The 13750-nt window shown below is 45.3% G+C and overlaps 1 protein-coding gene across 1 annotated transcript in view; it reads right to left on the bottom strand.

Annotated features, from left to right (window-relative positions):
- Nucleotides 1–462: 462 nt before the first annotated feature.
- Nucleotides 463–13750, bottom strand: part of LOC138290046 (uncharacterized) — a 251644-nt gene continuing 238356 nt past the window's right edge. The window contains exon 9 of the mRNA XM_069230220.1: nt 463–2211. Coding sequence (XP_069086321.1) covers nt 2014–2211 — 198 coding nt within the window. The 3' untranslated portion in view covers nt 463–2013. The remainder of the gene's footprint in view (nt 2212–13750) is intronic.

Raw genomic sequence — 13750 nt, 5'->3', positions numbered from 1 at the left:
TCATAGTAGCAGGGTGAGATACATGAGGGTGAATTTAGTAGGGTTGTATGGGAGGTCATGGTAGTAAAGTGAGGTTTGGTGAGTTAAATGTGGAAGCGGAGGGAAGAGCTTAGGCAGAGTTATTTAGGAGATGAAAGTAGTAGAATGGATTTGGGATGAGTCAGAGTGGGAATGGAGGATTTATTGATAGAGACATGACATATGATGATGGGTAGATAAGTGTGATATAAGATGAGAGCAGGGATTCATAGATATCTAGTATATAACAATCCACCCAGGAACCATGCAATGACCCACAAACATGGCAAGCACAGAACAACATACATATATATATATATATATATATATATATATATATATATATATATGCACGCACACACACACACACACACATACATACATACACACATGAATACACACACATATGCACACATATATGTACATACAATACATATTTAGAACCATGGGTAAAATATACTTTATTTAGAGAGTGTGTGTGTATTTTATTGTTATGACATAGTAGCGATACATATTTTCTAAAGAACTAAACATAACTAGAAACATACACATAATCAGAAAAAATATTTATCAACATAGGCATATCCAGTCCATAGTTGTTTGAATATGGTGATTATGAAGGAAAGAGCCAACTCTTGAGTAGTTTTCTGAAGACAAGAAAGTTATCTATGACTCTTATAGTTGGGGGTAATGAATTCCATAATTTTGGCTGATTGAACGGAGAAGGATGTACCACCTATAGTCTTTTTCTTGTATGGTGGTGTTCTAAGGCGTGGCGCCAATCTTGAGCGGAGGTTTCTTTGTTGGGTGTATTTGGTTATTTTGCTTCTGATAAAAAGCGGTCCTGTTCCATGTATAGCTTTGTGGGTGATACAAAGCAGCTTGAAAGTGCATCTTCTGGCAACGGGTAACCAGTGTAGTGCTCTCAATGCAGGGGAGATGTGGGCTTGCGGCTTTACATGTAATAGTAGCCTGGCTGCAGAGTTCTAAATATGATGTAGTTTTTTCATAATAGATAGAGATGATTTTATGATGCTATCAGAGAGGAAAGTCTCTCCAGACAGAGGTTGAAGGTAACAGGGCACATAACAAAACCTTGGGGGACTCCATAGGTAATTTAGATTTTCTGTGACCTGGAGGTGCTCATACGCACAACTGGTGTGGTTGGATAGGTAGGAAGGGATGTTGTTAGTAAATCCAATTTGAGACTTCAAGATATGGATGACAGGCGAAGGTCAACAGTGTCCAAGGAGCTGAGAGCTCTAGTGCTATCAAGGTGCAGGGGTGATCTTTATCCATGGTCAGCAGGGTATTGTCTATGATTTGTAAAGGTGCGGATGCTCTCACACTTTGATTAACCAAGTCTATCTCTCTTTTATATATGGATACAACAATTACCCTACATCAAGACAATTTTTGATAAAGGCACCCCAGCTGTATTGCATCCCTGATTCATAGTTCATGAATCGCTGCCTCTCACAGAGATGCTTTGTGCTTACATTAGTCTCCTCCTGGTGGCATCTGACAAAAGTTTTTTTTGTAAGGTACTTACTTGGCTTAAAGGAATTACCATGAAGCATAATTTCACATAATTTCAATGTAATGTTGCATCATTTTTTTTGGGGGGGATCACAATTTTGCCCAACCCTATTAAGAACCCAAATAGTCGACTTTGCTGATTGATTATTCATGTTCATGCATTACTAACCAGTCTCTTTGACTGATATATTGCTCAACGTTGAAATATAGTCACGAGAAGGTGCACAGCAGATGAGAAAAGAATAGTCATGAATACATCAGAGCCACCCTAAGGAAACCTAATTTTACGAACCACATCTGATACAGCTGAATCTCCATAGGGAGCTCTTAATACAATCTTGTGCTGCTGAACGTTTATTTAAATGCATGCTGGTAAGTGTGGTTCCTGCTTACTGCACTGGTTCACTTAAATCCAAATCTGACCCCAAAAGTTTTCAAGGAAAAAAGTGCTGTTATTTATACATCCTCCTGCACAATGCTCAAATTAAAGTAAGTGGCACCTTCCCATGTACCCCGCATAGTGACCTCATAATCGAAGAGGGTGCAAACTTTGGCGATATAAGGCACATTCAATGCGGCTTTCTGGACTACCGCCTTTTGACGCACAGCTTTTCCTGGATCCACCTGGAAGGTCTGTGACATACTGAACTGCATCTGAGGAGACAGAAACAATAAAACCATTGTTGGAATTTAGAAATTAGTGAGTCTCTAGTTTCAGCTCAGACCAGTCAAAATCTACACATCAGAGAGTAAGCACTGCCTGCAAGTTTTTCTTATCCACAGTGTAGGAAACTGGGCTCCTGGTTGAGAGAGGTGAAAGGCCCGGTCAGGCAACAACCACAGTGCTTATCAAGATGAACCACAATAGTCAATAAATTAATCTGTGCTTAATCATCTGGTAGCGTGGCACAAAGCAGTCCGGCTTAACTTAGAGGCAATGCATACATTTTTAAACAGCACACTAGCAGTAATAAAGTGAAAACACAACAAAAGAAAATCTCAAGCCAGTTTGAAAAAAATAGAAAACATATTGTGAAATAAAATGATACCAAAACAACAAAAATAGAACATCCAAAGAATTGGAGCTATGCTAATTTAATGTTTTTATGAAAATAGTGTCTAATAGCACAAAGTACCACTCACTTTCATCTAGACCAGGGAAAAGTTACAAGTTCAGGCCGACAGCAATACAACCCATGTCAGATACAAGGACTGGGTTATCCCCACTAAAACGTTACATTCAAGACTGGTGTAGAGCGTTCTGCTTGTGTTGGATGAGGCCCTGAGGAGCAGGTTGAGCGTCACTCGGAATTTGTTCTAATGCAGCTTTTAGCTGTGAGGCTCTGCAGGGCTCAGCCTTAATTCCAAGGACGATTTCAGCTTTTTAGCTGTGCAGCAATGATTTACAGGCTTCTGTGTCAGTTCTGATAAAGCTTTAGCTGTGCAGGGAGGGCTTGCCAGGACTCAATGTCTATTCTGATAAACTTTTAAACTTTGCAGCGAGGCTTTGCAGGGGCTCAGCTTCTCTTCTCATGAGACTTTCAGCTTTGAGGCGCGGCTTGATGTCCCTTGGCTTGGGTTCCAATTAAGCTTTCAGCTGTCCGGCGAGGCTTCTCAGGGTTTGGCATTGGTTCCGATGAAAAAGTTAATTACACAAAGAAGGAGGTGCAGGTAAGCAGGCCCAGTCTTCCTTAGCTAGAAGGCACTCCTCAAGTGGCAGGGCAAAACAGCAGGGCAGTCCTCCTTCTGTAACATCCACACATCCAGGGGTGTTCTGATAAGTGGCCCCGAAGGTCCAATAACTATAGCTGGTGGCAGCCTGTGTGTGACAATTTCAGATAAAGGCTGTTTAGCTGTATTACATCCCTTGTCATAGTTGGGGGATGGAGGAGAGGAGAGGAGGTGGGGTGGGTGTACACTCGGTCAAACTCCTGCATCTGGTTCTGGAAGTTGTTCCCCTTTCTCTATTAAGGCTCCAAACTGTCTGAGTGGCAAAAGGCAGGTCTAGCCAGTGCCCATGTGAAAACATGAATGCTAACAAGATTAAGGTCTGCAGATAGTGTACTGGAGTTAATATTTACTGTAGACCTCAGTGTCAAACATTTTTTATGTGAACACAAGAATATTGTTTTGCACACTACAGAAAATAAATGCAGTTTGTATATATAGAACCTTAATTCCAGAAATATCCAACCACTGCCTACTAAGAAGCTGAGACATTAATAATCAACTACACCTTGACAAGAAAATTACATTTTATAACATCTTCGCTCAGATCTTTTCTGTATATGTTTATATCTGGATGATAGCTTTAGCTTTCTGTTAGAGATTGTGTAATGAAGGAAAGAAATACATATAAGGGCTTTGGATTATCTACTTCAGCCATCGCTTGCAGGCAGTGTCAGTCATGTTTTGATTCAGCCTACAGAACACCGTATTTTCCCAGTCATCCATCTGCACAGGAAGCTACTTCACTGGACTTCCCATCATCCATCTGAACAGTGACATTACAGGTTTGCCACCAAAACTCTCTTTACTGAATAGCAGCTGCAGTGGATACTCACAGCGGATGAGTCACTTGAGCACTGAAGGCATGCACATTTTCATCTGTTCGCACCCAGGGCCAGGACCCTTGGTCCTCCATCTACCTTCCCCCACTGCTAGTCCACCTTGAGCCCCCATGCCCTGAACCCTGGTGCATCTATGACTGGTGCTACTGTGCTGCCCAACACTGAAGGTGCATACTTCTGCACCACATTCCATTTTACATGTACTGTCCCACACTCGACTTCACACACCCAACCACACACAACTGACACCCATTACACTGCGTGCTCCTTAACACCCACTAAACCAGACATCAGAAATTTAGAACTGCTACACGACTGGTAACTGGACCAGCTCTTCCTGACTAAATCCTGTCTGACTCAAAACATCCCTAGGATACAAGATCGCAAGACAGGACAGGACATACAGACTCGGAGGTGGAATCGCTGTCATCTACAAAGGCTCCATCCAATGTTCAGCCCCCTCAGACAGCACCACCCAGAACATGGAGCACTTAAGCTACAAATGCCTCATCACCGCCAACAACACTGTGAGCGGCCCCCATGCCTACTGTCCCCAAGTTCAGCAGCCTCAATGTAGAGTTAGTCAGCTGCTGATCCTCGAATCCTGCACATTAATTCTCCTCAGTGACATCAACTACCACCTGCAGGACATCACCAATCCCAACACAACCAACCTCATTGAGGACCTGTTCAATCTTAGACTCACCTAGTGAGTAGAAGGCCCCACTGACACTACTAGACGCATACTGGGCGGCAGCTTCACCAGCTTAGATAACAATACAATAGACAAGCCCACACTAATCACTAGGTCCAGCCATGCCCTGGTCAACTTTACCACTATCATTCCACACCACTGCAGAAACATCATTGCAAAATCTTCACAATGCGACTTCTAAAAACCTACACCACAGGCCTCAACACAACTACCTCACTGAATCCTTTTACACCTGGATCATAACGAACACCGATTACCTCGCCCTTCTCAAAGCCAACTAAGCCATTAGAACCAGACCCCAAACAAACTGGTACATGTAAGAGCTCAGGCACACCAAGTGCCACTGCAAGCATGGTAGTAGCAGGGATATTGGCAGAAGCACTGGTGAAAATGTCAGTACTGGTGTTGATGGTGATAGTGCTGTGACAGGGTGATAGTTGTGCTAGTGTTGATGTTGGTGATAAGTACGGTGATAGTTGTATTTATATGATGTGTTAGACCTGTCAGCTTTAGGATGATCTTCCACCAACATTTTTCCCTTGATGTTGCTGACCTTAGGACTCTGCCCTTTATCACTGCTAACCAGTGCTAGAGTGCTAGCTCCCCTAAACATGGTTTGATTGGCATATACCTAGATGGCATATTTAATCTTCTTATAAGTTCCTTGTAGTGTGGTATATTATATACCCAGGGCTTGTAAATGAAATGCTACCAGTGGGCTTGCAGCACCTATTGTGCCATCCGCTTAAGTAACCCTCCAAAACATGTTCCAGGTTTGCCATTGCATTAAACCCCTGTGCCAAGCCTTAAACTCCACTTTTATTACATATTAATCACCCCCAAGGTAGGCCCAATGTAGCCCATAATGTAGGGTACTATGTAATTTAAACGTTGGACGTGTACTTTTAAGTTTTCCACTATTGTGAGGCCTATTCCTCCTATAGAATAACATTGGGGATTCCTTATTACATTTAATAAGTGTAGGAAAGTACCATCTTGCCTGGCATGTTACCCCCATTCTTCACTGTATATATGTTGTTTTAGTTGTATGTGTCACTGGGACCCTGGTAACCCAGGGCCCCAGTGCTCATAAGTGTGCCTGAATGTGTTACCTGTGTAGTGACTAACTGTCTCACTGAGGCTCTGCTAATCAGAACCTCAGTGGTTATGCTCTCTCATTGCTTTCTAAATTGTCACTGACAGGCTAGTGACTATTTTTACCAATTTACATTGGCTTACTGGAACACCCTTATAATTCCCTAGTATATGGTACTGAGGTACCCAGGGTATTGGGGTTCCAGGAGATCCCTATGGGCTGCAGCATTTCTATTGCCACCCATAGGGAGCTCTGACAATTCTTACACAGGCCTGCCACTGCAGCCTGAGTGAAATAACGTCCACGTTATTTCACAGCCATTTTACACTGCACTTAAGTAACTTATAAGTCACCTATATGTCTAACCTTTACCTGGTAAAGGTTAGGTGCAAAGTTACTTAGTGTGAGGGCACCCTGGCACTAGCCAAGGTGCCCCCACATTGTTCAGAGCCAATTCACTGAACTTTGTGAGTGCGGGGACACCATTACACGCGTGCACTACATATAGGTCACTACCTATATGTAGCTTCACCATGGTAACTCCGAATATGGCCATGTAACATGTCTATGATCATGGAATTGCCCCCTCTATGCCATCCTGGCATTGTTGGTACAATTCCATGATCCCAGTGGTCTGTAGCACAGACCCTGGTACTGCCAGACTGCCCTTCCTGGGGTTTCTCTGCAGCTGCTGCTGCTGCCAACTCCTCAGACAGGCAGCTGCCCTCCTGGGGTCCAGCCAGGCCTGGCCCAGGATGGCAGAACAAAGAACTTCCTCTGAGAGAGGGTGTGACACCCTCTCCCTTTGGAAAATGGTGTGAAGGCAGGGGAGGAGTAGCCTCCCCCAGCCTCTGGAAATGCTTTGTTGGGCACAGATGTGCCCAATTCTGCATAAGCCAGTCTACACCGGTTCAGGGACCCCTTAGCCCCTGCTCTGGCGCGAAACTGGACAAAGGAAAGGGGAGTGACCACTCCCCTGACCTGCACCTCCCCTGGGAGGTGTCCAGAGCTCCTCCAGTGTGCTCCAGACCTCTGCCATCTTGGAAACAGAGGTGCTGCTGGCACACTGGACTGCTCTGAGTGGCCAGTGCCACCAGGTGACGTCAGAGACTCCTGCTGATAGGCTCCTTCAGGTGTTAGTAGCCTTTCCTCTCTCCTAGGTAGCCAAACCCTCTTTTCTGGCTATTTAGGGTCTCTGTCTCTGGGGAAACTTTAGATAACGAATGCATGAGCTCAGCCGAGTTCCTCTGCATCTCTCTCTTCACCTTCTGATAAGGAATCGACCGCTGACCGCGCTGGAAGCCTGCAAACCTGCAACATAGTAGCAAAGACGACTACTGCAACTCTGTAACGCTGATCCTGCCGCCTTCTCGACTGTTTTCCTGCTTGTGCATGCTGTGGGGGTAGTCTGCTTCCTCTCTGCACCAGAAGCTCCGAAGAAATCTCCCGTGGGTCGACGGAATCTTCCCCCTGCAACCGCAGGCACCAAAAAGCTGCATTACCGGTCCCTTGGGTCTCCTCTCAGCACGACGAGCGAGGTCCCTCGAATCCAGCGACACCGTCCAAGTGACCCCCACAGTCCAGTGACTCTTCAGCCCAAGTTTGGTGGAGGTAAGTCCTTGCCTCACCTCGCTGGGCTGCATTGCTGGGAACCGCGACTTTGCAAGCTACTCCGGCCCCTGTGCACTTCCGGCGGAAATCCTTCGTGCACAGCCAAGCCTGGGTCCACGGCACTCTAACCTGCATTGCACGACTTTCTAAGTTGGTCTCCGGCGACGTGGGACTCCTTTGTGCAACTTCGGCGAGCACCGTTTCACGCATCCTCGTAGTGCCTGTTTCTGGCACTTCTCCGGGTGCTACCTGCTTCAGTGAGGGCTCTTTGTCTTGCTCGACGTCCCCTCTCTCTGCAGGTCCAATTTGCGACCTCCTGGTCCCTCCTGGGCCCCAGCAGCGTCCAAAAACGCCAAACGCACGATTTGCGTGTAGCAAGGCTTGTTGGCGTCCATCCGGCGGGAAAACACTTCTGCACGACTCTCCAAGGCGTGGGGGATCCATCCTCCAAAGGGGAAGTCTCTAGCCCTTGTCGTTCCTGCAGTATTCACAGTTCTTCAGCCTAGTAAGAGCTTCTTTGTACCAACCGCTGGCATTTCTTGGGCATCTGCCCATCTCCGAGTTGCTTGTGAGTTTTGGACTTGGTCCCCTTGTTCCATAGGTACCCTCAGTCAGGAATCCATCGTTGTTGCATTGCTGATTTGTGTTTTCCTTGCATTTTCCCTCTAACACGACTATTTTGTCCTTAGGGGAACTTTAGTGCACTTTGCACTCACTTTTCAGGGTCTTGGGGAGGGTTATTTTTCTAACTCTCACTATTTTCTAATAGTCCCAGCGACCCTCTACAAGGTCACATAGGTTTGGGGTCCATTCGTGGTTCGCATTCCACTTTTGGAGTATATGGTTTGTGTTGCCCCTATCCCTATGTTTCCCCATTGCATCCTATTGTAACTATACATTGTTTGCACTGTTTTCTAAGACTATACTGCATATTTTTGCTATTGTGTATATATATCTTGTGTATATTTCCTATCCTCTCACTGAGGGTACACTCTAAGATACTTTGGCATATTGTCATAAAAATAAAGTACCTTTATTTTTAGTATAACTGTGTATTGTGTTTTCTTATGATATTGTGCATATGACACTAAGTGGTACTGTAGTAGCTTCACACGTCTCCTAGTTCAGCCTAAGCTGCTCTGCTAAGCTACCATTATCTATCAGCCTAAGCTGCTAGACACCCTATACACTAATAAGGGATAACTGGGCCTGGTGCAAGGTGCAAGTACCCCTTGGTACTCACTACAAGCCAGTCCAGCCTCCTACATTGGTTGTGCAGTGGTGGGATAAGTGCTTGAGACTACTTACCACTCTTGTCATTGTACTTTTCATAAGAGAAAAATATACAAAACAAGGTCAGTGTATATACACATAGCCAAAAAGTTTTGCATTTCCTCTTTTCACTCTTTTCTAAGTGCTGAAAAGTACTTCTAAACTTTCAAAAAGTTCTTAAAAGTTTAAAAAGTTTTTTTCTGTCTTTCCAAAAAGTTCTGAAAACTTTTTTCTCTTTGTCTATCACTTTAACTCTCTCTAAAAATGTCTGGCACAGGCCAAAATGTTGAACTGTCCAAACTTGCATATGATCACCTTAGCTGGAAAGGAGCAAGGAGTCTCTGCATAGAGAGAGGTTTGAGTGTAGGGAAGAATCCTTCTTTAGAACTGTTAATTAATATGCTTAGAGTACAGGATAAGGCCATAAGTGCCCAATCTGTAGAAAAAGTAGCTAATGGTTCTCAATCTGATCCAGGGACTCCCCCAGGAAAAGGTTCAGGAAAGAAACTTCTCAGCCTGCCCATTACTAGACAGTCTAGCATAGTTGGTACAGAGGTTGAATCACTCCATACTAATGGTGTGCTCTCACATTATACTGGTAGCCAAGCTGTTAGGGTGCCCTCTGTAAGGGACAGGTCTCCTTCTGTTCATTCCCATCATACCTCTGTATCTAGAAATGTCCCTCCCACCCACCCTGATGACAGATTGTTAGAAAGGGAGCTCAATAGATTGAGAGTGGAACAAACCAGACTGAAGCTCAAGAAGCAACAGCTGGATTTGGATAGACAGACTTTAGAAGTAGAGAGGGAAAGACAGAAGTTGGGTTTAGATACCCATGGTGGCAGCAGCAGTATTCCCCATAGTCATCCTGCAAAAGAGCATGATTCTAGGAATCTGCACAAGATAGTTCCCCCTTATAAGGAGGGGGATGACATTAACAAGTGGTTTGCTGCACTTGAGAGGGCCTGTGCTGTACAGGATGTCCCTCAAAAGCAGTGGGCTGCTATCCTATGGCTATCATTTACTGGAAAAGGTAGGGATAGGCTCCTTACTGTAAAAGAAAATGATGCTAACAATTTCCAAGTTCTTAAGAATGCACTCCTGGATGGTTATGGCTTAACCACTGAACAGTACAGGATAAAGTTCAGAGATACCAAAAAGGAGTCTTCACAAGACTGGGTTGATTTCATTGACCAGGCAGTGAAGGCCTTGGAGGGGTGGTTACATGGCAGTAAAGTTACTGATTATGACAGCCTGTATAACTTGATCCTGAGAGAGCATATTCTTAATAATTGTGTGTCTGATTTGTTGCACCAGTACTTGGTGGACTCTGATCTGACCTCTCCCCAAGAATTGGGAAAGAAGGCAGACAAATGGGTCAGAACAAGAGTGAACAGAAAAGATCATACAGGGGGTGACAAAGATGGCAACAAAAAGAAGGATGGTAAGTCTTCTGACAAGGGTGGGGACAAATCTAAAAATGAGTCTTCATCAGGCCCACAAAAACACTCTGGTGGGGGTGGTGGGTCCAAATCCTCCTTTAATCAGAACAAGGAAAAGAAACCATGGTGCTATTTATGTAAGATAAAAGGCCATTGGACAACAGATCCCAGTTATCCAAAGAAAGGCACCACAGCTCCTACCACTACAACCCCTACTGCTACACCTAGTGTCCCTACTAATAGCAGTGGTGGTGGGAGCAAACCTACTAATAGCCAATCCAAGGGAGTAGCTGGGCTCACTTTTGGTAATTTAGTTGGGGTTGGTCTAATTAGGGAGACCACAGAGGCTACTTTAGTCTCTGAAGGGGCTATTGACTTAGCCACTTTGGTTGCTTGCCCCCATAACTTGGAGAAGTACAAGCAACTAACCCTAATAAATGGTGTTGAGGTCCAGGCCTACAGGGACACAGGTGCCAGTGTCACAATGGTGATTGAGAAACTGGTGCACCCTGAACAACACATACTTGGACACCAGTACCAAGTAACCGATGCTCACAACATAACACAAAGCCACCCCATGGCTGTTGTAAATCTCAACTGGGGGGGGGTATCTGGTCCAAAGAAAGTTGTGGTAGCTTCAGATTTACCTGTAGACTGTCTATTAGGGAATGATTTGGAGACATCAGCTTGGTCAGATGTGGAGTTGGAGGCCCATGCAGCAATGCTGGGCATCCCAGGGCATATTTTGGCTTTGACAAGGGCTCAGGCCAAAAAGCAAAAAGGACAGGGAAGCTTGGATCCTGGAACAATGGACCAAGTGCTCCCTAAAGCTAGGGTTAGTAGAAGCAAACCACTTCCTACTATCCCTCCCTCTACAGTGGATTCAACTTCTGAGGAAGAAGAATTCCCTCCCTGTGCAGAACCTACACCAGAGGAGCTGGAAGCAGACACTGCTGAGCTTTTGGGTGAAGGGGGGCCTGCCAGAGAGGAGCTGAGTGTGGCACAGCAAACCTGTCCCACATTAGAGGGTCTCAGACAGCAAGCTGTCAAACAGGCTAATGGGGATGTCAGTGACTCTCACAGAGTTTACTGGGAGGACAACCTCTTGTACACTGAGCATAGGGATCCTAAACCTGGAGCTGCCAGGAGATTAGTGATTCCTCAGGAGTACAGAAAGTTCCTCCTAACACTGGCACATGACATTCCCTTAGCTGGGCACATGGGTCAAGTGAAAACTTGGGACAGATTGGTACCATTGTTTCATTGGCCTAGGATGTCTGAGGACACAAAAGAATTTTGTAAGTCCTGTGAAACCTGTCAAGCCAGTGGCAAAACAGGTGGCACTCCAAAGGCACCCCTTATCCCACTGCCTGTGGTTGGGGTTCCCTTTGAAAGGGTAGGGGTTGACATAGTTGGCCCCCTTGACCCTCCTACTGCTTCAGGCAATAGGTTTATCTTGGTGGTAGTGGACCATGCCACAAGATATCCTGAAGCTATTCCTTTAAGGACCACTACAGCACCTGCAGTGGCAAAGGCCCTCCTGGGAATATTTTCCAGGGTGGGCTTCCCAAAGGAAGTAGTATCAGACAGAGGAAGCAATTTCATGTCTGCATACTTAAAGGCCATGTGGAAGGAGTGTGGTGTAACTTACAAGTTCACAACACCCTATCATCCACAAACAAATGGACTGGTAGAGAGATTTAATAAAACTCTCAAAGGCATGATTATGGGACTCCCTGAAAAACTCCGCAGGAGATGGGATATCCTTCTACCATGCCTCCTTTTTGCCTACAGGGAGGTACCCCAAAAAGGAGTGGGCTTCAGCCCCTTTGAACTTCTTTTTGGACACCCTGTTAGGGGTCCACTCACACTTGTAAAGGAGGGTTGGGAACAACCTTTAAAAGCTCCTAAACAGGATATTGTGGATTATGTACTTGGCCTCAGATCAAGGATGGCTGAGTACATGAAAAAGGCCAGTAAAAACCTTCAGGCCAGCCAAGAGCTCCAGAAGCAATGGCATGATCAGAAGGCTGTTTTGGTTCAGTACCAACCAGGGCAGAAAGTGTGGGTCTTGGAGCCTGTGGCCCCAAGAGCACTCCAAGATAAATGGAGTGGACCCCACACAATTGTTGAAAAGAAGGGTGAAGTCACCTACTTGGTTGACTTAGGCACTGCCAGGAGTCCCCTTAGGGTGCTCCATGTCAACCGCCTGAAACCCTACTATGACAGGGCTGATCTCACCCTGCTCATGGCAACAGATGAGGGACAGGAAGAAGACAGTGATCCTCTACCTGATCTCTTCTCTTCCACAGAACAAGATGCTCTTGTGGAAGGTGTAGTTTTGGCTGATTGTCTTACTGCTGAGCAGAAAGATAATTGCATAAATCTCCTAGGACAATTTTCAGAACTCTTCTCCATTGTGCCAGGCACCACTTCTTGGTGTGAGCACACTATAGATACTGGAGACAGTTTACCTGTCAAAAGTAAGATCTATAGGCAGCCTGACCATGTCAGGGACTGCATAAAGCAAGAAGTTCAGAAAATGTTGGAACTAGGAGTAGTTGAGCACTCTGACAGTCCATGGGCTTCTCCTGTGGTACTGGTACCAAAACCCAATTCTAAAGATGGAAAGAAGGAAATGAGGTTTTGTGTAGACTATAGAGGTCTCAACTTGGTAACCAAAACTGATGCTCACCCTATACCCAGGGCAGATGAGCTCATAGATACACTGGCATCTGCCAAGTATCTAAGCACTTTTGATTTGACTGCAGGGTATTGGCAGATCAAATTGTCAGAAGATGCTAAACCTAAGACTGCATTTTCTACCATTGGTGGACATTACCAGTTTACTGTAATGCCTTTTGGTTTGAAAAATGCACCTGCCACTTTTCAGAGGTTGGTGAACACAGTCCTGCAAGGGCTGGAAGCTTTCAGTGAAGCATATTTGGATGATATAGCTGTATTTAGCTCCAGCTGGGATGATCACCTGGTCCACCTATGGAAAGTTTTGGAGGCCCTGCAAAAGACAGGCCTCACTATCAAGGCTTCAAAGTGCCAGATAGGGCAGGGTAAGGTGGTTTATCTGGGACACCTTGTTGGTGGGGAACAGATTGCACCACTTCAGGGGAAAATCCAAACTATTATTGATTGGGTTCCCCCTACCACTCAGACTCAGGTGAGAGCCTTCCTAGGCCTCACTGGGTATTACAGGAGGTTCATTAAGAACTATGGCTCCATTGCAGCCCCTCTTAATGACCTCACATCCAAGAAAATGCCTAAAAAGGTATTATGGACAGCAAGCTGTCAGAAAGCTTTTGAGGAGCTGAAGCAGGCCATGTGCTCTGCACCTGTCCTGAAAAGCCCTTGTTACTCTAAAAAATTCTATGTCCAAACTGATGCATCTGAATTAGGAGTAGGGGCAGTCCTATCACAACTTAATTCTGAGGGCCAGGATCAACCTGTTGCTTTTATTAGTAGGAGGTTGACC

Source organism: Pleurodeles waltl, chromosome 1_1 (genome assembly GCF_031143425.1).
Source record: "Pleurodeles waltl isolate 20211129_DDA chromosome 1_1, aPleWal1.hap1.20221129, whole genome shotgun sequence".
NCBI classification, from domain to species: domain Eukaryota; kingdom Metazoa; phylum Chordata; class Amphibia; order Caudata; family Salamandridae; genus Pleurodeles; species Pleurodeles waltl.
Note: the sequence above shows the minus strand (reverse complement) of the source record. Positions and strands in the feature narration are given on the sequence as shown.